The 27,969-nt window shown below is 44.6% G+C and overlaps 1 protein-coding gene and 1 non-coding gene across 6 annotated transcripts; both read left to right on the top strand.

Moving 5' to 3' along the window:
* On the top strand, positions 1 to 27,969 carry LOC129826039 (ubiquitin-associated protein 2-like). Of its 5 annotated transcripts, none has more exons than XM_055886319.1 (27): positions 1 to 107; positions 1,760 to 1,897; positions 2,575 to 2,652; positions 4,602 to 4,712; positions 5,382 to 5,538; positions 7,999 to 8,085; positions 9,582 to 9,645; positions 9,821 to 9,906; positions 10,250 to 10,305; positions 10,402 to 10,457; positions 10,874 to 11,063; positions 11,224 to 11,485; positions 11,961 to 12,223; positions 12,461 to 12,654; positions 12,762 to 12,990; positions 13,300 to 13,339; positions 13,476 to 13,605; positions 17,118 to 17,175; positions 17,355 to 17,565; positions 17,855 to 17,946; positions 18,142 to 18,192; positions 18,523 to 18,601; positions 25,158 to 25,502; positions 25,777 to 25,881; positions 26,131 to 26,204; positions 26,438 to 26,629; positions 27,201 to 27,969. In XM_055886319.1, exons 2-27 carry the CDS (start codon positions 1,802 to 1,804, stop codon positions 27,291 to 27,293), a joined length of 3,399 nt encoding a protein of 1,132 aa, XP_055742294.1. In that variant the 5' UTR covers positions 1 to 107; positions 1,760 to 1,801; the 3' UTR covers positions 27,294 to 27,969. The 5 variants fall into 5 exon arrangements, with proteins under 5 accessions (XP_055742294.1, XP_055742296.1, XP_055742295.1 ...); XM_055886321.1 differs by having other exon boundaries at positions 16 to 123; positions 17,355 to 17,532; XM_055886320.1 differs by having other exon boundaries at positions 16 to 123; positions 18,145 to 18,192.
* LOC129826813 (small nucleolar RNA SNORD121A) lies at positions 13,055 to 13,130 on the top strand. Its single transcript, XR_008755088.1, has one exon. It is a non-coding gene; the product is annotated as a small nucleolar RNA SNORD121A (small nucleolar RNA).

Below are 27,969 nucleotides of genomic sequence, written 5' to 3'. Positions count from 1 at the left end.
TCTGCTAGGCCTGTTATTAGTGGCTGGTTCGGTTATTCGGGGTTGAACAACGGCGCGGTGTGTCACGTGACGGCATCTGCTGCTGGCTGAGTGAAGCGTGTTAGCAGGTAAAGAAAGAAAAAGGTTTGTTATGATAATCATAAACAACAACAAAAATACGGTTGATCCACTTTACTGTAGTGATACTCCGAAAATAGATCGACCGAGCCATCCTTTCACGTTGCCAGTTAGCTTAGCCACTTCAGTGCTAAGTTAGCTCTAGCATATCCACATTGCTATCGTTTTCAAATGCTAAAAATGTATGCTAACTAGCATGCTAGCCAGATAACTCACGGGTCAAATAGCTAGCTATGTCCACACTTCTTTCTAGCGGGTTACATTGTAGTATTGTATACAATTTGTAGATATAACGTTACTAGCTGCATGTTATTCTTTAATGTAATATTATTCGTCCACGTGTGTGGAGTACAGTGTATGGGCGACTGTTCCTCAAAGAGCGACCATTATCATAAATCATTAGCTAGGGGTACTAGCTAACTGGCTAATATTAGCCGTTTACACAAAGAGCTCCGTCCAACATTGTTTATTTTGGTCTCTGACAGTGACTGCAAACCAAGTTATCTGCGGTAGCATACTTAGCTAGCTATCAAACGGGCGTTATGGGCTTAATACTGAAGTTAACTACTATAGTTACAGTAATTTAGTAAACATTTAGCTAGCTAACGTTATCTATTTAACGTTTAGAGCGAGGCAGACAGTTTGGTCTTTGCCCAAGCTTACTTTAGACATGTGAACAAAGAATAGATTGGCAATGTTAACGTTATAACTAGCTACGTTAACGCGTCATTACCTATTTTGTAAGTCATCGTCTTTACTGTGAATCATCAAAATAATAAAGCGCTCGACCAAGCTCATTTTGGGATGCTCTTATTTCTGGAAATAGCTAGCAAACCTAGCTAACAAATCTTACATTAATATAGTTTATATATTTTTTTTCTCGATTACAAAGACGCTTAGTTATTTAGCTAACCGAATCCGGTTTGTTCATTTGTGTACCCACCCCGATTAGAGAACACAGCTGTCACAACAACAATGGCAGCTGCTTTGTTAGCTAGACGAGAGCTAGCAAACCAGCTACGCACTATCATTAGATTATCAGAATCACACTTAATTTGTCAATTGGTTGGCTAGCTAGGCCATATATCCGCTTGGCATTCCGTTAATAGCGATGCCTAATTTAGCTAGCTGGCAAACGTTAGTAGTTTTTAGTAACTTCACGGGCACATGTCATGAACCATTGGCACGTCTGAACTTTTTTGGGCAATCCCAAATGGCTGCCCCATGATTTGGACTAGGCGCTGTGGTTTGAATGCCTAGCTATAATGTTGAACGCTAGCTTCAAATCCACATTCGCCACTATCAACAGAGCAATAAAACTATTTATAAATTGCCAGTACTTATAGCTGCCATTTAGTTCAATCAAATTGATTGTAGCCAGATGTATGAGTGATGCTTGTTTGACCATTACATCTATGTTTGTGAGAATGTTTTTGAATGTGTGCGTGAGAGATGTAAGTTGACACCAGAACAGCCCGGTGTCTAAATTTAAACATGATGAGCTATGGACAGGGTTATAGTCTTACATGGCACAGGCAAAGTTGACGACAAAAGCAAGACTCCGTACAAGTAGTCCTGTGAGGTTGAAATGGTTATGATGTCCATTTGACTGACTGCCTCTCCCTCCATTGATCTGTTTCAGATTTTTCTATTTTGTACATACATTGTTTTGTATATACTGTATATGATGACTTCAGTGGTCAGCAATCCAGCTCGAGGAACTCGAGACAGAGCGCTGCCCACCACCACACAAACCACACAGCCACAAAAACAGATACAGGTGAGTTTCATACACAATTTCAGAGTAGCAACACTGTACAGTGTACTTTTGGTTGCTGGCAGTGGTGACTGGTACTAGAAAAGGTAGCTGCGTATAGCTCTGATGCAATCGATTTTAAAATGTTTTTATTTGATTAACCCATTGCATTGGGAGCTCTGCAGTGTGCGGATATATCGTTTTTTCTAAGTGTTCTGTTGCGTCTGCCTGCACTTCGTCAAATCAGTTATGCCCCCCCCCCCTTTTACACTTATGGTACCAGTAACATAGTAGAATCTTTTTATTGGAAAGATAATTTCTAGCTGACATGAAAGATAAAGGCCATATCGGCATATGTTTCAAACCATTTTGAAAGTGATTTATTATTGCCGTTTCTACATGTTAAGACGCAGCATCAGAGTTGTAGTTCACATGGTGCCAACCGTTGGTGAATGTAACCGCTGAAAACCCTCCGTATGGAAAATGGTTTTCAAGAGCTACATATACTCATGTCTTGGCCAACTTGACTTAATGTCCCAACAAGCCTTTGTTATACCATACACAGGGGTCGCATGATCTTTTCTCATGTTATTCCTGCCATCACCAGTACATATTTCAAATGTGCCTATCACCTTCTAGTCTTATCACACACAAAAAAATGGAGGTCACCTGGGTGTAACTACTCTATTTTTTGAATGCAGGCCACAGCGGAACAGATTCGGCTTGCCCAGATGATCTACGACAAAAATGATGCCGACTTTGAGGATAAGGTCAAACAGGTGAGGACAGTGTGTGAAAGATGTGGTGAACGTGGCATTTGTATAGCAGTCTGTATGATTTTTAAGTACAGTACACTCATCCCACACATGTCTGTTTGTATCCTCTTTGTATTTGTGAGTGTTTTTGTCGGCACTGCTAAGTTGTTTTATGTGCGCGCGTGCTGATTAGGGCAGTGAACATTTAAATGAAATTTGGATCCTTAACGTTAAGAATCCCTAACCCTCCCCCCAAAGAATTCCTCATAAAATTAAATTCACAGTGCAGTTATCACAAAATATATACATTTCTTACTACATGTCTAACTACACGATAAAGGCCCGGGCAATGTTTTAATTTGAAATAAAACCAGAAGAGGTGAATAAGACATTCCCAGATGCAGATTACCAAGACAGCCCGTGGTGGCCCCTCTTTCCCTCGTGCTGGCTCGCCTGGGTCGTATTCATTACGCCCATTCTGTATCGCGAAGGAAGCAAACTAAACGGCCGAGACCTACCTCGCTTTGTCCAATTGAAACTCTCGTTTTAGTTCCAAACTAATGATTACAGCCCACGCTCTTTCTTTTAGCTAATGATGCGAGTTTGTTCAGTCTTCGGTTTGTTGTGGCTAGAATATCTTACCCTATTTATTGATTAGGTCCTGCTTTACTGAACTTGCAAGCCAAGAAATTGAGAGATACGGCTCTAGCCGATAGATGAGCCTAGTGCACGGTTCTTGCTCTCTGCCTAGTGGCCGGCCTGCCTATACTGTGCCCCTCTTACTCCATCCCTCGTTAATTTGCTATGAAAGATCCAATTGTTTGTGTATCTGGAAGTACAGCAACTAATTGGTCTGTCCCAAAAAACACAATCGTAGGAGTCGATTTCTAGCAGAATCGAATGTTGACACTCAGAAATGGAGTCCACACCAGTAGTCTCCTCCACTGTCATTGCTGTTAACGGTTAGAAAAATGTGTCAGAGAAAGGCCAGCGACAGCAGCGAAGTCCCGTATGGCAATACTTTGAGAAGGAAATGGCAACTTTTGGAGGTGGAGTTGGGGGGTACAGTAATGTTAGTACATGTGCAATGTTTAATCATCTGAAAGGAACTCGCCGTGAGACCCAACCCGTTGCCGACAGCTTCATTGTGAGTTCAAGTGGAATTTTATTCATTTTCCTCTTTTGTACTTTTACCCCTTTTTCCTCCCCAATTTCGTGATATCCAATTGGAAGTCGGTCTTGTCCCATCGCTGCAATTCCCCTACGGACTCAGGAGAGGCAATGGTCGAGAGTCACGTGTCCTCCGAAACACGACCCTGCTAAGCCGCACTGCTCCTTGAAACACTGTTCGCTTAACCTGGAAGCCAGCCGCACCAATGTGTTGGAGGAAACGCCATCCAACTGGCGCCCACAGGCGCCCGGGGTCAGCCCGCAGGCGCCAGAGGTCAGCCACAAGGAGTCTCTGGAGTGCAACGTGACTAGGGAATCCCGGCTGGCCAAACCCTCTCCTAACCCGTACGATGCTGGGCCAGTTGTACGCCGCCTCATGGGTGTCACGGCCGTCTGTGACACAGCCTGGGATCGAACCCGGGACTGTAGTGATGCCTCAAGCACTGCGATGCAGTGCCTTAGACTGCTGCGCCACTCGGGAGGACCATTTCCCTTAGTTTTTTATGGGAAAATTAGTAAAGAAATTATTAAATGGCCGTTTAAACGTTAAAAATGGTGTACTTGGGGAAAGGGGGTACCTAGTCAGCTGCACGACTGAATGAATTCAACCAAAATGTGTCTTCCGTGTTTCGCCTCAACCCATCTTAATCACTGTCATCTACAACCGGGGAGAAGTTGTTGGGGGACTAACTGCCTTGCTGGCTCAGGGATTTGAACCAGCAAACTTTTGGTTACTTGCACAATGCTCTTAACCGCTAGACTACTTGCTGCCTAGTGCTGATCATATGTGTGTATTCCCACAGCTGATTGAGGTGACTGGGAAGACCCAAGACGAGTGTATGGTGGCCCTCCATGACTGCAACGAGGATGTCAACAGAGCCATCAATTTCCTGCTGGAAAGCACCTCTGACACAGTGAGGTCCACGCTCTGACACATGAATACACATCCAGTGACACTAACTCTAATTAAAGGGGCAATCTGCAGTTCAAACATCCACAAAGCAAACACCCTGCTACTGTTTTGGTTAACGGCTGAGTGATGGGGCTGGAGAAGTGTAACCACTCTCAAATTTAGAGACTGTTATGGATGCTAGTACTGACCATACATGAGATCCAAATGATAGTTTAAATCATGTTTTCAGCCTATACAGAACAGCTCTTTCCAACCCTGTACTTGGAGAGCTACTGTCCTGTAGGTCTTTGCTGCAACCCTAATCTAACCTACCTGATTCTAATAATTAGCTGGTTGAATCAGGTTAGTTACAACTTAAGGTTGGATCGAAAACCTACGTGAGGGTTGCTCTCCAAGGACAGGTTTGGAGTGCCCTGCTAAACGGTGTTCGATCACAATTACATTGTTTACAAACTATGAAGTTAAACTAGCTTGTATTTTGGGTTATTATAGTGTATGACAGTTGAACTATACATCATTAACTTACCTACAAAATTGAATTCCAATTGCAGGTAGGCTCTTTAACTACTTTATTAGTCAGTCCCAAGTTTGCGCTCTCAAAGTATTCTCGTGTTTGCTTAGGCAGTGTTGAGTGTATTTGTGTTTGCAATAAGGTCTCTTTGTCATTCAGACCTCCTGGGAGACGGTTGGGAAAAAGGCGCGAGGCCCCATGAAGGAGGGAGGACCCTCTGAGACGAAGGACAACCGAGAGAAGAGAGATCGCGAGGCAAGCCGGGGCCGTGGGGGCCCCAACAGGAGGGGCCGTGGAACCAGCCGTAGCCGAGAAGGTGAGAGCGGGACTCCTAGGGCTGTTACAGTGACCATATTACCGCCACAACGGCGGTCAAGAGTCATGAATGTGGTCAAATTCGACGTGATCGTTGAGTCACGGTAACTATTCAAACTGTGCTCTGTAAAGGAATGGCGCTGAGTAGCCTAACCAACTTGCTAATACTAAAAATAAAAACCCTTGAATGAGTAGGTGTCCAAACCTTTGACTAGTACTGTAGATATTTCTGCCGAGATAGTTGTTGGCTCAATGACTGGAAGTCTATGGGAACAGCTAGCGTAAATGAAGCCATACAGAGTTGGCTGCAACTTCATCTTCCAGGTAAGGCGATCAAATATTACAGCAAGTAATATGACTAAACTCAAATGTACTGAGGGGGTAAAACAAATGTTCTTAGAAAAAATGGGTATAATATGTATGAATACATTGTAAATAGGAAAATTGTCACGCGTAACTAAGTGTATGGAGGTGTATGCTCAATACAAAATTACAACCAACATATTGTGGCTCTGCCACAGTTAGAAGAGGTACTTTCTTAAAGAAAGTCTGTCTGCCACCCATTAAACTATAAATTGCTTCAAATTATTACCGTAGTATAAATAAAAAATGTCACTTTCACTTAAACGTAGTCTCGGCAATATAACTTAGATGCAGAAAGGAAATGGCATAGTGACTACATTTGCGCAACGACGAAGAGTGAACGGTGGCCACGTCATATTAGGGTTCAGGTGGACATGCAAACTGTAATGTTAGGATCTGGAAAAACACGATCAGTCAATGGGAAATATCACTATACCCTTAGGTAATATTGGTAGAAATATTACAAATGGGGAGGTTCAAGACCCTCGGAGGGATGTATTGCAAAATGGTATACTGTGGACATCGGAGGTTTGGAGTTAAGATCACACTGAATGGTGGATTGGCCGCTGTGGGGGAAAATCCAGCACTTGCAGAAAGAGGAAATTAGGAAATCATTATACATGTGCTGTAGATGTGAGTTAAAAATAGCTGTACATGGAAGTTTTGTTGTTGGTTGGTCCGACTCTAATCAGGGGAAGGGTGGTGGACGAGGGGGGAATATAAATGACGCTAACAATTTTATTTGCTAGAACTTAAAATCTGCTGTATTAAAGTAGCAATTCAATTTTTACGTTGATCTTGTTTCAAACTCTAAGCCAAACGCAACAGTAGCTATTTGGACTAAGCTGAATCAGATTCTAAACATCTGAGGCTGTAGTGAACCTTCAGGAGGGTAGCTCTCCAGGAACAGGGTTGGAGAGCCCTGGCATAGAGTTTGAGAGGAATAGGCCTGTCGCACAGACAGAGGCAGCTACCCAAACAGCTGGTTGATGCATGGAGTAAAATAAGTGTTTCTCTAAGTCCAGTCATTGCGCAACATTGCTATACGGAATCACATGCGACGAGTTTTGATGGCCTCTTAAAAGGAGGATCCCAGCTTTCTAATCATAATATTATTTATTTTCTCAACTCCTAATGCGCAATGATTCACTTTACATCCGGAGTAGCCTACTGGCACCACGGGACAGGCATCCTATATGCTATTACCAAGTTGGTGCATACGGAAGACATGCCCTGATAATGGCCCATTAATAATGTGTAAAATTGCTTTCCATTTATTAGTATAATATGTAAAGACAGTATTAAATTGCAACTAGTCTGATAAGTGAGAAGAACATTATCACTTGGGAATGAGACTGGCTGCGTGTGCAGTCTAGGCCAGAAACCGAGCGAATGCCTTTGGCTTTTTTCAAATCATCAAATTGCATCATGCTGCCCATATTTTGAATTCTAAGACATTCTATGCTTTATCACAAAGGATGCTAAATAATTCTAAATTAAGCATTTAAGACCTGTTTCAAATCACTTTTTACACCACATGTAATAGCCGCTCAATGTACACACTCCCGTGGCAATCATTTGAGAAATAGCCTTTCTATTTTATTCAGCTATATGGTCACTTGTATTCATATAAATAAAATCATGATGGGAATTATAAGCATATCTTGTCTGCTATAAATGAACTAGACCACAGCCTAGGCACCAGGTGTATGGATTTAGCTAAACGTGTTTGTTTATTAAAGGTCAATTACTGTGAGACAGGCAGTCCATTTTCATGACCGCCACAGCCCTAGGGACACCTACCATCCCCCTTTCAAAGGTACTTAAGTCTTTTGTCTTGCCCATTCATCCTCTGAATGGCACACATACACAATCCATGTCTCGAGGTTAAAAAATGAATCTTTAACCTGTCGTCTCCCCTTCATATACACTAATTTCTGAAGTGGATTTAACAGGTTACCTCAATAAAGGATCACAGCGTTCAGCTAGTCTCATGGAAAGAGGTGTCCTTAATGTTCTGGAAACTGTTAAATCGCCTCTTTGTTTTGCGAGTGTGTTGACGTATGTCATTGTTTTTGTTTTTCCCCTTACCTTTCAGTGCGGTCAGAGGAGAATGTGTTTGAAATGGGTCCTGGAGATAGAGGGGCAGACCGTGGTCGCAGGGGGAGAGGCGTTGCTGGCAGAGGTGAGTGTTACTGGTACTAAGAAAAGAATGTAGCCACGTTCTCTAGCTTTGCTGCAATGGGAACCCTGTGGTGTCACGATAGTGCTTGGTGTCGTGACACTTGGCCTAGTATCACATCGTTAGTGAAACGCTGGGCTTGTGATGACCTCACTCTGAAAATAGGCACATTTCTTGCAGTTCTAGGATTTTTTTCGGTGTGACAAATGTCACCTTTGTGCACCCTCACTAGTTTGTACCCTTGCCTTACTTTGAAAATTGTACACACTCTTTAAAAAAAACTTTGACAGCATGCAAGAGATCAGTCCGCCTCATTGCTATGGCCATTGATCTCTTGAAGAAGCTATCCCTTTTCCCTTTATTTCTGTACCCTCAAATGTTTGGATATACTGGTCAAGTTAACGGATTGTTAAGTAGCTAGATAACTGAAAAACGTGCAAACAAATGATTAGCGGCTCGCAAGTCGACCTAGTTTTAGAACTGCCCGCGACATGGATGGAAAAATGAAAAAAGAGGAAATATGTAGCGCTGGTTATTTGGGACATATCTTGGGCTAGAAAAACCCATCTGTTTTCATTGTGGCAATGGTGCAACCGTGAGTGGCACCTTTCTTTAGGATACTACAGCGAAGCCTAGTTATTAGAACAATTATTCTGGCTCTTTTTATTTTTCTCGTAACACTGGTGCCCCCCCCAATAAAAATACCTCGCACAGCAAAATATTTGAGCATATACTACCAAAATGGTCCCATTTTAGAGTCCTGTGTGCCCCACAATAAGATTCCACTACTATGCTGTACGCTACAATAGCCTCCACAATAACCCTCCCTGATCTTAGTTTTGCGAAACCCACTCTCTCTACTCTACCGGGCCCTTGTCTCCCCAAAATGGCATGTGATGTGGGCATTTTGTATGTCTGGTAGGGTGGGTGTAGAATTTTAGTTGGCAATGTGTCTATTTGTGTCGCCCAGCTATTACCACAAGTGCCATGCAACGTGTGAAATGTACTGTGTCCTGCAGCTGCTAGGGAGAGGGTGCCGGAATGGGGGGTTGTTTTGGTTGGGACAGTCAAAGACAGACGTGGATAGTGTGAGGGTCGGGTCAGGGGTGCCTATGACGGCAGTTGCTGTCTCTAGATGTGTTTCCTCATACGTCTTAACTTAATCTGTCTAGGCTAAGCCCGCTCTCGTATACTGATCTGAAGCCTGTCAAATGGTGTCGCTGTTGTCAAGCTGAAGTCTAAACACTGATTTCTGATAAGCAAGTAACGTTAGGCTTTTAGTCTGTTCAAAATTCTTTACCGGTCTAGACGTGGAACTCGCACATTATTAACATGCCCCCCTCTAATCTATGCTTGTGTGTTTTTGAAGCAACATATCAGACGTGTGCGGATAACGTATGTCTGTCTGTTTTTTTTACTCACAAACTTCACGTGTGGTTGTTAGACAGGGGTTTGTGTGTCTTGCAGCAGAGGTCAGACGTGTGTCTGTGTGTCCTTAGGGTCGGGGGGTCGCGGCAGAGGAAGAGCAGCTGGTGGGAACCGGTTCTCCTCTCAGGGGATGGGGTGAGTTGGAAAGAGCCCACCCGTTGTCTCCCGCTGTTCATGTCTATTCAGCCCGGTATCCAGGAGGTCTTTAGTGTGTGGGTGGCTGTTTCACTGTATCATAGAATTGCTGAATACTGCCGATTTTAATGATTACACACAGACCAACCCCTAAACAACCCCTCTTCGCCTCCAGACTCTTCAACCCTGCTGACTACAACGCCAACTCGGGCGGGTCTCGCCAGGAAACCTGGGAAACTGAGGGGATTGACGATGGAACAGGTGAGACCTTTCTGGCACGCCAGTTGATTTTTAGATGGCCAAATGGGTTTCTCTGAGGTGTGAAATGAAGGCCCACTCCTTTACAAGTGGTATGTTTTAGAGCTTTAAAGTGTAGTAGTAAACAACTAGGGCTGTGTTAATTCGGGAAGAACACAGGGACTACCTAGGTTTGTCCAATAAGAAACACTTTTTTTTGTTTTCCGTTATGATGCGTTTTCTTTAGGAGGCGTCCTAATGAATACAACCCAGATGTTATTGTGCTGACTGAGCTCTGTTGGCCAGAGTAGGCCAGGCATGAAGACGTGTTTAACTTATGTACCCCTACTGTCCCCTACCCGCGTAGGAGGAACATGGCGAGGCACCTTAGAAGACTGGGCTGCAGAAGACTGGAATGAGGATGTAAGTGTTTGCCACTTTTGGCTTTATATTGCAGTGGATACACACACACACACACAACAAAGGTTCTCTTCCTGATGTTTCTGTTTTTATCAACAGCTGTCTGAGACCAAAGTGTTCACTGCCTCTGCAAACCACATCACACCTGGACACAAGTAAGGGCTCCAATCTAATACTCACCACAGTAAAGCACACTTTACACCCATGAAATACTCGAGTACCTCTGGCTCTCTCTGCTAGCACGAAAACAAAAAAGTACATTGGCTGGAGTTGGTATGAGTTTCTCCGTACCGGCCTTTCAAATGATGGAGATGATGATGGTTACAAGCACATAGCTGAATCGTAATATGTAGACTACCTCAATCTCTGAATCTCCTTCTGTCCTATAAGTACATTATTTTTCCATTACATTCTCACTCTGCTCAGCTTCTCATTGAGATATAAATGAGACGCATTATAAGTAAATTGAAGTGATATCTAATCGTGACAAAGCAGTATCCGGGTACAACACAACACTTTGCATTCAGTGTCCCATTGTAAACTGCTGGTTGTTTTATCGCCCCCTCTGTAGTGTGGACTTAGGCTTGCTGCTGCCCAAGACTGGTGGCGTGGAGGCAGAGCTGGGTGGCATGGAGCCCCCCGCCGCCGAGGGCCTCGGGGGCCAGAGCCTGGTTTTCACCAACTCCCATCACAATGGCACTCGCACCGCCACACACAGCTACGCCAGTGCCGCCGCCAACAGCTACGCCCCTGCCTCCCTGGTGAGGCAGCCAGCCGAACGCATGCCCGCAACATGGTTACACGCATTCATATTCTTATGCTTATACATACACACTAGTATTATGCTCTCAAGTGAATTTAGACACCTGGAAATGCTTTCAGACAGACATGATCAACTCTCCCCCCCCCCCCCCCCGACAGTCCTCAGTCCTGGGCTCTGGTTTTGGGGCTTTGAGTGGGCCCAAGCCGGCCCCGGATGAGGTCAGGATACCAGAGCAGCTCAACGGGCCCCGGCTCGCCCCGCGGCCCAATCAGCAGCTGGTCACAGCGGGCAACGGCAGTGTCGCCAAAGAATCCGGTCCACCTGCAGTTGAAGTCCCCTCGCCCATTTCCGCCAGCGAATTCAAGGCCCCAAGAGTGGAGCATGGCCCAGTTCCAACCTCTCAACTTAAGACACACGCAGGTACTATCACACGGAAATCAAGTTTGAAGTGTGGGTACGTCATTGTCTGTCTATCGACTTATCGAATAGGAGATGGTGGTTACAAGCACATAGCTGAAACTTAAATTTTAGCATTTTACCCCCAGTACATTATCACTCTGTTCAACTTCTCTTTCTATCTCTGTAGAACACAGTGGGGAGGAGAAGCATCAGGGTACACCAAGAACCTTAAGTCAGAGTTCTGTTGTAAAAGCTGCCGCACATATCCGGTCCCTATTTATTTTTTATTTTGTTGTCCAATCCCCTGGGTCCTAACCCCAGATCTCATGAGTCTGGGTAGGTGTAAGCAGTGTAGTGGTGGTGCAAACATTGAAGGGGAAGGAGAAGGGAGTCAATTTTGGACCAGCAGCCATACTGGCACAAGTTTTTCCATGCATGTATTTACTGTACTCCCAATACCACTATAAACCCTTCTGTCGGTCTCTGTCTTCTCTAGTGGATCTGAAGATGCAGCCAGAGCCGTCCCCTGTCCTCAGCAAACTGGCCCAGCGGCAGCAGCAGGCCCAGGCAGACCCTTTGTCTCTTCCCCCCTCGGTCCCCACTCCCCCAGGCCACGGCCACTACAACGCCAGGCCCCCGCCTCCCAGAGACGAGCCTTCCCCCGGGGTCAAGCTGGCTCTCGACCACCAGGCCCCCATGGCTGAACCCACACAGAGGCAGATCAAGACCCAAAGACGCAGAGTACCACCTCCCTCCAAGGTTAGGAAACGTGTGTGGAAATAGAGGCTGCCTGCTCACTCAGTGGGTACATACAAGGAGTGTTTCTCTATTTGTAAACATCTGCAAGTAGTGAGTAACTTTGCATGCTCTTATACAGTTGGTCTGAAATGTCAGTGTGCTCATTAATCACACTGAATAGCGTATGTACATTGATGTGATTTCATGTGTAAATGTCCCTCACCCTCTTTCTTTACGTCTCTCGCTTTCTCTTCTCAGATCCCCTCGTCTGCGGTGGAGATGCCAGGCTCGGCAGACGTGTCTGGTCTCAACGTGCAGTTTGGGGCTCTGGACTTTGGCTCGGAGCCCAGTGTGACTGACATGGGCCAACAGGCTGAGTCTGCCAGGGAGCCGGCCTCCACAGCCGTACCTCAACCCCAGAGTAGCTTGTTCTCAAAACCTGGACCTGTCAGGTGTGTTTAAAACAAATACAAATTAATTCGCTTAATTAGTCTCACTGTTGTATGAGCGTAGAGGCCAAGGTGAACTTGTCTCACACTAGCTCTTCCCTCTGTTGCAGTGAGCCCCTGGGCAGCTTGCCGTCCATGCCTCCGGTGTCGGACCCCAGTTTCCCCTCCCCGTCTCTGGGCTTGCCCAGTGCCACGCCCTCCCCCTCCCTGGGTCTCCCCAGCGCCGCTCCGCCCTCCTCCAACCCCTCGGCTAGCAGAGTGGACAGTGGCACTCCGCGGAGCATGCCCTCGCACCTGGGCTACTCCCAGAGCAAAGACGCCCCCTCCACCCCTCTCACCGTGAGTAACCCACACTAAACACTGTCTCTGACTCGATTAAGACGACAACTCCTGTCACTCGTAAACCTGGAGATAATGATGGTTACAAGCACATATCTGATTATTATGTAGAATACATCAATTACTGAATCTCCTATGGTCAATGGACATTTTCGAGACTAGGCGTGATTTTAAGATTACTAGAGCTTTAATGTAACAACACGATATGCCCAAGAACACCCTTTCAAAAGGCTTGTGGCCACTGATACAGGACGTATCATTGTTAGTGAAATCAGATTGCCCTCTGAGTGTCAATGTATTCTTTCACAGAATGGCTATTGTGGCATGAGGACACCGGGCCCACAGGACTGTAAGTACCCATGAGAATTTGTGGTTGACAAAACAGAAACCCTTTTGAAGGAAAAGGTTTTCTTAGTTCATGTTTAAGACAGAAACGAGTCCAGCGTGCTTGCTTATCTGTCGGTCTCGCTCCTCTTCTTTCTCAGCAACGTCATTGGCCTCTCGTACCCAAAAGCCAGAGTCGCCCCCCATGAGCAGTGAAAGTGGCCCCGTCCACCATGTTCCCTCCCCGGCCCCCATGCCCTCCCACTCCGCCCCCCTGCCATCCCTCAGCAGGTAAGCCCATAACTCACCCCCCTAGTCATTCTCATGATAATATTTACAAGTACATAGCTGAATCTTAATATATGGACTAGCTCAATGACTGAATCTCCCGTGTTGACTCAGTAGAATTGAAGTCCTTGTTATCGGTTGGTTCAACCCTTTTTAACCCTATCAGTCCAGAGACCCCGGGAAACGTTGTCTTTTCATTTATCTGCATGGCCAGCCCTTATATTTAGCCTCACAACCATTTTATTTTCAGGACAACCAGGGCTACAAGTAGACCACACAATTTGACATTAACAGTTGCTTTCATGAGTTTTATTGACTAATGTCAATTGGAAAAAATAAGGTCCACCAAACCAACCTGATAAAAATGAATTTATATGAAGGATATAAGTACAGATTGTTTGTTTGCTGGGAAATGAATATCCAACTAATCAGTGACAACTGTTTGGTGTTTGTGAGAGCAACTGTGAGCTTATTACAGTGTTATGAACACTGTCCTGGGTTTTCCTGTGATCTGTCTAGAAGAACTACTTACCTTCTAACGACTCTTGTATAGCTTGTGAGGGTCATGGAGCAAAGCATGTTTGTGAGTCTCGGTTTTTAGCTCAAACCATTTGGACTTAACAGACTATATTTTTTTTCAAGACCCTGGCCCTGTCAGGATCCACCATTGTCTCAAACAGTGCTCTAGTGTTAGTCACACACACTAATGGTATCTACGGCTGCAGAAGAAATGGACGAATCCAAGCACACAATGTTTAACTCGCTGCAGTCTAAGCCTACCAAGCCATATGGAATTGCTTTAAAAAGGTCACACCAAGAATCATTGATCTACTTGATTTTTTATTAAGAAATCTAGAAATATAAAAAAATATATATCTGTATTTTATTAACATTTTTGTTTGGCCTTACTGCTATTAGCTCATACAAACTCATTGATTTAACATTCACGACATGGAACAGAGTTGTCGTCCCCCCTATACAGTGTCTGTATAAGATACAAGAGAGATCAGGACACGGCAAAAGTTTTAGGACACCTACTCATTCAAGGGTTTTTCTTTATTTTAACTATTTTCTACATTGTAGAATAATAGTGAAGACAAACTATGAAATAAAAAATATGGAATCATGTAGTAACCATGTAGTGTTAAACAAATCAAAATATATTTCACATTTTATCGGTCACATACACATGGTTAGCAGATGTTATTGCGAGTGTAGCGAAATGCTTGTGCTTCTAGTTCCGATAGATATTGCTGCACTAACATGTAATCTAACAATTCCACAACTACCTAATGCACACACATCTAAGGAATGGAATAAGAATATATACATAAAAATATATGGATGAGCAATGACAGAGAGGCAGAGGCAAGATGCAATAGATGGTATAAAATACAGTATATATACGATCGTTCAAAAGTTTGGGGTCACTTAGAAATGTCTTTGTTTTTTGAAAGAAAAGCAACAAAAAAGTGTCCATTTAAAATAACAAATTGATCAGAAATACAGTGTAGACATTACTATTGTAGCTGCAAACGGCTTTTTATTTATTCTTTATGGTAGATCTACAAAGGCGCCCGGAGGCCCATTATCAGCAACCATCACTCCTTTGTTCCAATGGCACGTTGTTAGCCTTTTAAAATTATAAACTTGGATTAGCTAATTGATTGTTAGAAAACCCTTTTGCAATTATGTTAGAACAGCTGAAAACTGTTCTGCTGTTTTAAAGAAGCAAATAAAACTGTCCTTTAGACTAGTTGAGTGTCTGGAGCATCAGCATTTGGTTTTGATTACAGGCTCAAAATGGCCAGAAACAAAGAACTTTCTTCTGAAACTCATCAGTCTATTCTTGTTCTCAGAAATGAAGGCTATTCCGTACAAGAAACTGAAGATCTTGTACAACGCTGTGTACTACTCCCTTTACAGAACAGCGCAAACTGGCTCTAACCAGAATAGAAGAGTGGGAGCACAACTGAGCAAGAAGACAAGTACATTAGTGTCTAGTTTGAGAAACAGACGCCTCAAGTCCTCAACTGGCAGCTTCATTAAATAGTACTTGCAAAACACCAGTCTCAACGTGAAGAGGGGACTCCGGGATGCTGGCTTTCTAGGCAGAATTGCAAAGAAAAAGCCATATCTCAGACTGGCAGGCAAAATAACAATCTTAATATTTTTTCATATTCAGTCTGAGGTATGTCCTTTGGTCAAATTTGAGATTTTTGGTTCCGACCTGTGTGTGGTGAAGGGATGATCTCTGCATGCGTATATCCCACCGTATAGCATGGAGGTGTGGGGGTGTTTTGCTGGTGACACTCAGACACACTTAACCAGCATGGCTACCACAGCGTTCTGCAGCGATACGCCATCCCATCTGGTTTGGGCTTAGTGGGACTATCATTTGTTTTTCAACAGGACAATGGCCCAACACATTGTCCAGGCTGTGTAAGGGCTATTTTACCATGAAGGAGAGTTGCATCAGATGACCTGGCCTCCACAATCCTCCGACTTCAACCAAATTGTGATGAGTCGGACCGCAGAGTGAAGGAAAAGCAGCCAACAAGTGCTCAGCATATGTGGGAACTTCTTAGAGACTGTTGGAAAAGCATTCCAGGTGAAGCTGGTTGAGAGAATGCCAAGAGTGTAAGGTTCTCATCAAGGCAAAGGGTGTCTATTTGAAGAATCTCAAATATAAAATCTATTTTGATTTGTTTAACACTTTTTTTTTTTGGTTACTATATGATTCCATGTGTGTTATTTTATAGTTTTGATGTCTTCACTATTATTCTACAATGTAGAAAATAGTAAAAAAAAAAAAGAAATAAAGAAAAGCCCTTACATGAGTAGGTGTGTCCAAGCTTTTGACTGGTGGTGTATGTGGATTTTTTTAAATATATATTTTAAATGGATTTAACTTTTCTTTTTTTTTTGGCACTAAACATTCTCCATATACTTCAATTCATATATATTTTTTCAACTGTTACCGGGCGACCTTCAGATGAGGCCTGTGGGTTCCTAGAGCAAAACCAACATGTTCGTGAGTCACCTTTCCACAGAGGGGTCATATTAGTGTGCAGTCCAAACTGTTCGGACGCTACAGACAAGTTGGCAGATCGGCTGTACCGACTTCAGACGAGTCCCAAGATGCTTGTGTGGGTCGTAGAGCAAAACGAAGAACACGTGTTTGTGAGAATCATCTTTCCATAGAGGGGGTCATAAGTTTGTAGCCCAAACCGTTCGGACACTACAGATTTTGTGAGGAGACCGATTTTTCGTTATGTCTCAGTCAAACACCGCTCTAGCTCTACCACAGTGCAACGTCGACGGATGCTGTGGATTGAGACTAATCAAATGCAAAAGAAAATGTATCTAGCTTAAACTGACAGATTTTGGGGGGGGATTCTAGGGGGTTAAAAGGGGTTAGAGGTCAAATGCACTTGCATTATGGTGGGACTCATTGGGTTAATACTTATCAGATTTGATAACATTACCTGTTTTCTCTACTGCTCTCTCTCCAGTCATGTGACCAGTACATACTCATCAGGATCTGCCCTCTCCACTAGCTCCTCCCTCACGGTAAGCACCGCCTCTTCTTGGGCTGACGTAAAACACTTCCTAGACGGTGTGTGTCTATGGTTGTTGATCGCCGAGGGACTGATCTAAAATAAGCACAAACGCTGGAGACGAAAAAGGCAACCGATTTAAAGCTAAGCTTCTGTCAGGCTAACTCTCTCTTCCCCCACCCTACCATACAGATGACCAGTGAGGAGAACAGCAGTCTCCACGCCTTCTCCTCCTCGGGCCCTTCGATCAACGCCGCTGTTAGCAGCTCCAATGGCATGATGCACGGCCCCGGAGGGCTTGGTCTGACTGGCAACGCCGCCCTCTCGGCCGCCGGGCGCACCGCCCAACCTCTGCTGACCACCACCTCGGGTGAGTCCAGGAGAACCCTGCCGTCACACATAGGTTTGTTACGGTCACGTAATGGTTCTCCTCCAGGATTTCCCAAACTCTGTCCCCGGAACATTTAGTTTTTTGCCCTAGCACTACACAGCTGATTATAATAACCAACTAATCAAGTGTTGATCATTTGAATCGGCTGTGTGGTGTTAGATAAACAAACCGGGCACACTTTGGGATCCCGGGGACAGAGTTTGGGGAAACCCTGTCCTAGTCCCTCTGCTTATTTGACCGTTGATTTATAGACCAGTGTAATTTTTGACTCCTCTTCCGCTCTCATTCTGATGTTCCACAGGCAAACCCCCCCCTAACCTGGCCCAAGGAGTGCCCCCTCTGTTGGCCAATCAGTACATTATGGGCCCTGGAGGCCTGCTTCCTGCATACCCGGTAACTACGCTACCCCTCTTTTTCCTTTTGCGCGCTCTTGCTCTTTTTCTTTTGTTTCCATGAATTCCCATCCATTTCTCTCTAGTCTTTCTCTCTAGCCCGCCATCGATTCTTGCTTAGCGAGTCGTGGTTGACTATTTCAGTTGAGATGTATCAACGGACCTGTTTTCATTTGGTCTTTGTCCTGCTCTAAAGCAGATCTATGGCTATGAGGACCTGCAGATGCTTCAGTCTCGTCTGCCTATGGTGAGTGACCTTTCACACATGGAACATCACTTGTGTAGATGAAGAGCAATGCAGCACACATTTCTGTTTGCCCAGATGGACTCTCGTATGGTCTCTGGCTTAGATGTACTTTTAGTAGACAGGCATAAATAAATGTTAATGATCAATATTGTCTGTTGTGCCCGTCTTAATATGGAGATGATGATGGTTACAAGCACATAGCTGAATCCTAATATGTGGACCACCTCAATGACAACCTCCCATCTCCTGTGTAGAATCTGATTTATTTGTTGATGTTTTCTCTCCTTCTGTCTCTCGTTTAAGCTGGTGTGTTTCTCCATCTCTCTGTAGGACTACTATGGAGTCCCATTCCCTGGTACAACGGCAACGATGCCTGGCAGAGATGGGCTAGCCAACAATCCATACTCAGGTAACGCTTGTTGCACACTCGTTTACAAATGCACTAATCTCTGAGGCCAGAACCAAATCTTGTGTGTTCACCATAATATGGAGATGATGATGGTTACAAGCACATAGCTGAATCTTAATATGTGGACTACCTCAATGACTGAATCTCCCATCTCCTCTGACTAATGAATTGAACAAATGGCTGATTCAGCCCCATCCTGCGATGGAACTATTCATACATACTATTTAATAATAATACATTTAATTTGTATATCGCTTTTCGTTAGTTCTCAACTACTGTGGGAGGAGAAACATTAGACAATAAAAACATGCCTTTAGAATCAAGGCAGGTAAAATGGCATAGTGGGATGGGTGCTAAATACATTGGGACTAGGACTGTGAAAAATAGTCTGTAGAAGTGGCTTTTTTGGCCGGTATTTAAAGCAAAATAATAATAATAAGTTCCCAATGATGGAGGCGCATGGTCAGGGAGAGCGTTCCATAAGCGAGAGGCAATGTAGCAGAAGGCTGGTTTGGAGGTGACTTAGCCTAATAGAAGCGTGTCTGTTCTACGAAATTAATATATTCCCAAATAAATGTGCACTGAACTGACACGCGTGATTGGTTAATGACAATCATGCGCTCACCTCAGACAGCGGTGTGTACCCTACTGTAGCTGCTGGCGAAGTCATTCAAAGCCTATACTTTATCGCTCAGGATGGAATTTCCAGTGCTACTATTTTTGCCATGTAATGTTATTAAAGCAAAATCAGACAACCCCATAGTAGAGTAGTTGACCTATTTACCTAGTCGGCTTGTGTGTTCTATCCGAGCTAAATATTCCTTGCGAGAGCCATTGGACAAGCAGACCAATGCACAACAATTCTTAATGCGATCACGGGAAAACAGTTTTGAGAGCAGTGTTGCTTAATAAAAACAATATAAACCAACGATTTGAATATTTTAAAGTGAACAAAGATTTATGTTTATAATAACAATCAGGATGTAGTGTCCAATGGGGTAAATACAGATGGACGAACCCCATGCTTCAGCCAATGTACATTTTATAGCCATGATGCTTCATCAGTTGGGCTACAGGTGATAATGCTTATTGCTAATAGCACATCTGATACTATAGACCACGCATAGGCTATGTGCACATGGTCCAATATGTTATAATTAATTAACCATTTTTACATGTTATTGGGCACATTTCTAGAGGTGGAAATTATATTTTAGGTGGTGTCAGTATCAATTTATTTTCCTAATTTTTGGAGTAGAATTATTTTTATTTTTTTACAGAACTGAGCTGCTCAGTCCTACATAAAAATTATCCTGGCAATCCCCTAACCAAGGGAACTGGAATTGGTCAAACTCGCAGTACATGTACAAAATGATCCTCTTTCCCTAATATGATGGTCATGACGTTATTACATGAAAGGTGACTTGGCCCCAGACAATAGATCTGCGATTGGGATCTGGGATTTTCAGTCGGGGAACTGTGTGAACCAAGGAGGTGAGCGTTGGAACGTTACTTCACAAGGATGTTCCGGGTATAAGTGAGAGTGCTGTTATACAGACTGACCATGTCTTCAAGGGCCCGCTCACTACAGTCAGACTCAAAAGGTGGGCTGGATTGTGTTCCTGAAAGAGGAATGGGTTGAGTTTCCTCAGGTCGCGGAATTTAATGGTGCCCTTTAGTTGGTGGAGAGGAGTTGGAGCGGTCAGTGTGTCACCAGCCTTGCGGCCAGAGACGCCTAGCTCGATGACAGCCAAGTCAGTGACATCGCCAGTGATAATAAGGTCATTTTGTGTGTTGTCCACGGTTGTGGGTGGGAGCATTTACGTGTTGCACAAAGTCCAGCAAGTTAACCTGTCTAGCCCCGGGGTGCCGCTAGCGGCACACCCCCCCCACCCCCACTGAAAAGGCAGAGCCGCGAAATTCAAAAAAAATATTAGCTGTTGCCAGAGAATTTTCGTGTTCATTTCTCTACCACACATATGTCAGAGTCAAGGCCCGCGGGCCACATCCGGCCCGCGAGAAGGTTTTTTACGGCCCCTGGGATGATCTTGATTTATTATTAGAACCGGCCCGCAGACCGCAGCAAGCCGGCAGCCCGCAGATCTTTTACACGCACCAATACTACATTTCCCACAATGCAACGGTGACGCACCGAGCAGTAGGCTGCTTCATTTCAATATTTATTGGCACAGCAGTCGTCAGCATCACAGTAAAATTAACTTTCAGATACCCATCAAAAATGGCAAAACGGAAGGTGGACACTGAGAACCGGGGGTTTCAAACAAGGTGGGAGTCGGAGTATATGTTCACGGAGGTAGCTGGAAAACCTGTGTGTCTTCTGTGTGGAGAAAGTGTGGCGGTACTGAAAGAGTATAATCTGAGACGACATTATGAAACGAAACACGCGGACAAAAACAAGAATATGGACATGGAACAAAGGCTACAAAAGGCAGAGGAATTAAAACGAGGCCTCAAATCTCGACAGGCTCTGTTCAAAAAAGCCAAATCACAAGGCCAGGCTGCTGTCAAGGCCAGTTTTATTTTGGCAGAAGAGATCGCTAAATCAGCCCGGCCATTTACGGAGGGGGATTTCATCAAAAACTGCATGATTAAAGTTTGTGACGAAGTTTGCCCAGAAAAAAGGCAACTCTTTTTAAATGTGAGTCTGAGCAGAAACACCATTGCCGAGAGAGTAGACCAGTTGTCCATCAATCTAAAAGAGCAGCTTGTGAAAAAGGGAAAAGATTTCATTGCATATTCCTTGGCTGTGGATGAGAGCACCGACATTTCTGACATTGCCCAGTTGTCAATTTTCATCCGCGGAGTGGACTCCAGCCTAAGCGTGACAGAGGAGTTTTTGGCTTTACGTCCTATGCATGGCACAACTACGGGGCATGATTTGTATGAAGAGGTGTCAAGATGTGTAAATGAGATGGAGCTGCCTTGGGAAAAACTCGTGGGTTTGACAACCGACGGAGCACCTGCGATGTGTGGACACAGGAGCGGACTGGTGGCGAAGATACGGGAAAAGATGCAAGAGGAAAACGCGACAGGTGAGCTGACAGCTTATCATTGTATCATACACCAGGAAGCGTTGTGCGGTAAAGCCTTGAAAATGGAGCATGTAATGAGCATCATCACGCGCACAGTTAACTTTATCAGAGCCAAAGGTTTGAATCACCGCCAGTTCAAGGCATTTCTGACGGAGTTAGAAACGGAGCATGGTGATTTGCCTTATCACACAGAGGTGCGATGGCTAAGCCAGGGAAAGGTGCTTCAAAGATGTTTCGAGCTTCGTGAGGAGATTTGTCTGTTCTTGGACAGCAAAGGGAAAGACACAACACAACTCCGAGACGAAATGTTTCTGTGTGAAATGGCTTTTCTGTGTGACATTACGAGTCATCTGAATGCAATGAACTTGCAGCTGCAGGGTCGGGATCATGTCATCTCTGATATGTACAGTACAGTGAAGGCATTTAAAACCAAACTGACTCTGTGGGAGACGCAGATGCGGAAAGAAAATTTGAGCCACTTTCCCAGCTGCCAGACCATGAAAGAGAAGCTCTCTACCAGTGCGTTCCCGAGCGCACAGTTGGCTGATAAAATAGGTATGCTTGCCGCTGACTTTCGACGCCGATTTGCTGACTTTGAAGCACAAAAAAGCAGGTTGGAACTGCTCGGTAACCCATTTGCTGTTGACGTGGAAAGCTCACCACCAAACCTCCAAATGGAGTTGATTGACCTCCAATGCAATGATGCACTGAGGGCAAAATATGCGGCAGTGGGTGCTGCGGAGTTCGCCCGTTTCCTCCCCGACACAATGCCCCAGCTGCGCATCCAGGCTGCTCAAACGTTGTCTATGTTTGGCAGCACATACCTGTGTGAACAACTTTTCTTTGATGAACCTGAACAAAACATCACACAGAAGTCGACTTACTGCTGAACACCTCCACTCAATTCTGAGGATTTCCTCAGCTCAGAGCCTTACCCCGAACATTGATGAACTTGTGGAAAAGATGGGACACCACCAAGTATCACCCTCAACCTCAAACAAGTGAACATTACTGTGCAATCACATATTTAGAGTTTTTACTCAGTTCAAGTTTAAAAGTTAAAGTTTAATATTTGTTTTCACTGCATGTTACTTCTCCTTAAACAAAGTGTTGTTTTTGATTAATAGATTTTTGCACTTTATTTTATTGTATTTCAATCCAATTATATTTTAAAAATATTTCAGTTGAGTGGATGATAGAAAATTGCTATTATTGTTTTTTTCTTTGAAGTAAATTTAGCCCACTTTTGCTAAAATAGAAAATATAGGCTACTGATGGTGCCTTGAATACCGGTTTCTTTCATTTAATGTTCATGTTATGGGGATTTTTATATAAAGGAAATTTGTCTTTTGTGTCTGTTGAAAATTAAAGATTACTGACAGAGCCATAAGAAAATATTGCTTTATTTATCTGATCATATTGGAATATATTTGTTAGGTTTTCAGTAGGTTCAATTAGGTTCACTAGACTATATGCGTCATTTAAAAATGTTTCAATGAACATTCGAACAGTCCGGCCCTCGGCTTGTAGCTAAATTTTTTATTTGGCCCTCCGTCCATTTGACTTTGACACCCCTGCTCTACCATAACCCGCCTCCGCCATTTTAGAGAATTTGGCAGTATATCAACTGATCAAATGTTATTGGTCACATACACATGGTTAACAGATGTTAATGCGAGTGTAGCGAAATGCTTGTGTTTCTAGTTCTGACAGTGCAGTAATATCAAGTAATCTAACAATTCCCAACAACTACCTAATCCACACATCTAAAGGGATGGAATAAGAATATATGTGTGTGTGTGTGTGATATATATATATATATGGATGAGCGATGGCCCAGCGGCATAGGCAAGGTGCAATAGATGGTATAAGGTACAGTATATACATATGAGCTAACTAATGTAAGATACTTTAAACAATTCCACTTTAATAATGTTAGAGTGACTAGTGTTCCATTTTATTAAAGTGGCCAATGATTTCAAGTCTGTATGTAGGCAGCAGCCTCTCTGTGTTAGTGATGGCTGTTTAACAGTCTGATGACCTTGAGATAGAAGCTGTTTTTCAGTCTCTCGGCCCCAGCTTTGATGCACCTGTACTGACCTGGCCTTCTGGATGGTAGCTGAGTGAACAGGCAGTGGCTCGGGTGGGTGTTTGTCCTTGATCATCTTTTCGGGCTTCCTGTGACATCGGGTGCTGCAGGTGTCTTAGAGGCCAGGTAGTTTGCCCCTGGTGATGCGTTGTGCAAACCGCACCAGCCTCCGGCCTCACAACCGCAGACCATGTATAACCACGCCAGCCCAGGACCTCCACATCCAGCTTCTTCGCCTGCGGGATCATCTGAGGGGTGCTGAGGAGTATTTCTGTCTGTAATAAAGCCTTTTTGTGGGGCAGAACTCAATTTTGATTGGCTGGGCTTGGCTTCCCAGTTGGTGGGCTTAGCTCCCAAGTGTGTCCACCCATAACTGTTCCCCTGCCCAGTAAGGTGAAATCCATAGATTAGAGCCTAATGAATTTATTTCAATTGACTGATTTCCTTCTATGAACTAACTCGGTAAAATGTTTGAAATTGTTGCATGTTGCGCTTCTATATTTTTGGTTATAGTTAAGAAAACTGAGGTAAGAGGTGCTTGTCTTGGGGAGGCAGTAAACAAGAATAGGATTTTGGTGGTTTACTTTTTAAAAGCAAGGCACTCAAAAGACTGAACTGGCAGCAATCTGTGCGTTTAAAATATGGCTGTGCACCTTTTCAATGCATTTGTATCCAGATGGAGCTGCTACATCCTTTCAGTGAGGCAGATCATATCATTGTCATGTACTTATACAGAAGAGGAGACTTGTTTTATGTATTGTAGAGTGTAAAACGTGTTGAGGCGTTGGTGGAAATGGATTCATTGCATTTTGGTTGGTCCGCTGCGCTCTTTATGGACTGGAGTGGGTGACGTCAATAGCCTGCAGAACTGGCAAGTAAAATGTATTGTCCAACTTCGTTGTGCTTGTTGTACTGCTCGCATTGCGAGTGCACACTAGACTTTAATTTGCTGATCGGTTTCCTACCGCCTCGTTGCCTCTGCGGTCTGCATGTTTTCCAGAAGATCCCGTATTGCATAAGGCTGTTCTTGAGCTACTTGCACAGGGTTGTTTAAAACAATCTACAACTTCGGGGGAATCCTTGTAGTGGAGGAAAGTTGCTGCCATTTCTTATTCTTTGGTCCGGCCTTCTATCCAGGAGATAAGAGAAGTGACTCGTATTCGAATCCAAACAATTAGCTAGTTGATTGGATAAGTAGGCTAGTTAAATGTTTTCGGTTTAGAAAACTAGATTTTTGTATTCAGTACTTGATTAGCAACTAAAAGTTGAAAATAATACTGCACATCAAAAAGAAACTTTAAGAAATAATTATAGATAAATTCCCACGAACAAAAACCCATTTTGCCTCTCATCCCCTTCTATGCATTTGCCTTTTTTTTCATATCGATCACCATCACTCCTCTCTCTTGTTTAGGTGAAGCGACCAAGTTTGGCCGAGGGGATTCGTCATCCCCGGCTCCCCCCACCAGCCTTTCACAGGGCCCCTCGCAGCCCCCCCAAGCTCAGAGCCAAGGCCAGAGCCAGGGCCAGCAGACCCAGAACCAGGCCTTCCTCAACCCCCCTCTGCCCCCGGGCTACGGCTACACCGGCCTGCCCTACTATGCCGGCATGCCCGGGGTGCCCAGCGCCTTCCAGTACGGCCCCACCGTCTTTGTGCCTCCGGCCTCGGCCAAGCAGCCCAACATGGGCCTGGGGAACCCCTCCAGCCAGTACCACCAACAGCATCAGCCCAGCTACGGCCAGCACACGTATGGAACAGGTATGTGTGAGAGGATGACCTGAAATCAGACCGCGTGTGTCTGTTGTGTGCGTGGCTGAGAGGGAGATCTTGCTTAGCGAGCATGCCGTCCCCCCCCGTCCCACCTCTGCCGGATATAGTCGCTGTTCACATGCTATCCTAGCCAGTTACCTTATTGCTTCTCTCTCGGTTCTTCTCCCCCTTCCTCCTCTGCTGTCTTTTTATTTTTTTATTTTTTTACTCTCCCCCCTCCACTTCACTCGGTCCTCCTGGTCCTCTTCCATTCCTCTCTCAGCTTTTGACGACCTGTCTCAGGGCCACGCGGGGGAGTACAGTAAGGGAGGGTACGGAGGCTCTGCCCAGTCACAGGCCAAATCAGCTGGCAGCGGCCCAGGGAAAGGTACACTCATTGAACTTGGCTGCCCCAGGACGCACCCCCTCCCCCCTCCCCGCCTCCTTCACTGTTATCCGCCGTGATTTACTACTACTGTTCTGAAACACCTTCCTCACTACTAAGAAATACTACCTCACTCACTAACTCTTGAAATGGTGAACTCCCTCACTAGAAATGTTAAACATTGCCTACTGGTGCCGTGCCACCTCACAGGGTCAAACTGACATGTTGTTTGATGTGTCCTCTCGCTCACAGCTCCAGGTTTGTCCGGCTCGGGCAGCAGTGGAGGGGTGCCTGAAATGGGTGCTTCAATGTACAGCAAGACACAGGTGAGTCAGTCCACACCTGGTGTTTAGTTGTTGCTGTTGGGCGTTTCAGCGAAGTCATGTCTGAGAATAACGAATAGACTTGAATTTAAACGGCTGGTTGGATTAATTGTGGTTAATAGCAATGCTGGAGCACACAACCTCAGTACCACAGGATTGAAACATAAGGATACATTTAGGATTATACTCAGGCATGACATAATATAATGGTCTTCTGCCCCCTCACCCCACACCAGGCTTTTGATAAGCAGGGCTTCCACACGGGAACCCCCCCTCCCTTCAGCCTGCCGTCTGCCCTGGGGGGCACAGGCCCCCTGAACCCCGGCGGTGCCCCTGGTTACGCCCCAGCCCCCTTCCTCCACATCCTGCCTGCCCACCAGCAGCCCCACTCCCAGATGCTGCACCATCACCTCGCCCAAGATGGACAGGTAACACCCCCCCCCCCCCAACCTGTTATTAATAAACACCGTAGACTTGTATTCTCCACTTGCTGTTAATTAACACCATATGCATGGTCTCCTGGTGAGCTGTACCACGCCTCCATGGCGAAACTTGCACTCCTGTAGACTAGATTTGAAATGATTGGACGGTGAAACTTGCATCCAGCCAACCAGAAAAGCAAGGTCGACGCAATTCGGGCATTCTTGAAAGTCGAGATAATCCTTGTCCTGCAAGAAACTATTTCTATAGTTGAAAAATTGATTTAGCAAGCAGTAGGCATTTAGAATTGAATGTGGAGTGGAGCTTTATAGTTACATGATGACATCACGTGCCCCACACAGTTCCCAGCATTTTTTTGCAGACAAAATTAAAATCCACCTGTCGGACGGATTAAAAGATTAATCTTGTAGAACGTTTCTCCTATAGCTGCCGTTTCCGTTACACATGTCATGTTTTTTTTTTTTGGACATTGCTTTGGCCGAGTAAACGTGGGTCAATTGAAACCTGCCTATTGACTTGTATGTGTGTATGTGTGCGCTCTCTCGCCCCCCCCTGCAGGGTGGTCCGGGTCAGCGCAACCAGTCCAGCAGCATGCAGCAGAAGAGCCAGGGCAACAAGTCCAGCTATGGCAGCCCTTACTGGGCCAACTGAAGGGCACTGTGGTGACACCTAGGGGAGTCTGTCCCCCCCATCCTAAAGGCTCTGTGTGTGGAGCTAAACAAAAACACACTGCCCAAACATAACCCTCCTTCTCCAACTTCCCTCACCCCCAAAGTCCTTACAACATTTTCTTTCTTTTCCCTTTTTCAAATTGGTTGTACATGTAAGATATTTATGTATGTATTTATATATATAAATATATATACTGTATATGTAATAGTAGAACAAGAAATGTGGTGGCTGCATTTTTATTTTTGAAGGACGTTTTTGTTCACTTTTTCAAAACTGCAGGAAGACGTTACAGCAAAATCTGAACTCCTATAGAGAAATGGAATGAGCTTTACCACTGATGAAATGAGGACATCTCAGATGGAGGGTTTTCACATTAACAAACTGCATTTGTCTCCTTTTTTATACACATCTGAGTGACCCAGCTAATCCCACTCATTTTGACGCTCTTTTAAAACTCCATTTCAATTTTGTAGCCGTAGATCTCTTCCCCCTTCCCTGTTTTCTGTTTCTGGTGGGGGGGCTTTGGGGAGGGGGAGGGGGGGCGCCTCTGTGCCCTCCCCGCATCGATCCCCCTCAAAGACTTGCCCATTCAAATTTTATATTTTAATGTAATTTTAACCATTGTTTACCTCTAAATAAAAGTTCTGCGCTGTTA

Source organism: Salvelinus fontinalis, chromosome 28 (assembly GCF_029448725.1).
Source record: "Salvelinus fontinalis isolate EN_2023a chromosome 28, ASM2944872v1, whole genome shotgun sequence".
NCBI lineage: Eukaryota > Metazoa > Chordata > Actinopteri > Salmoniformes > Salmonidae > Salvelinus > Salvelinus fontinalis.
This window is presented reverse-complemented; position numbering and strand designations above follow the sequence as displayed.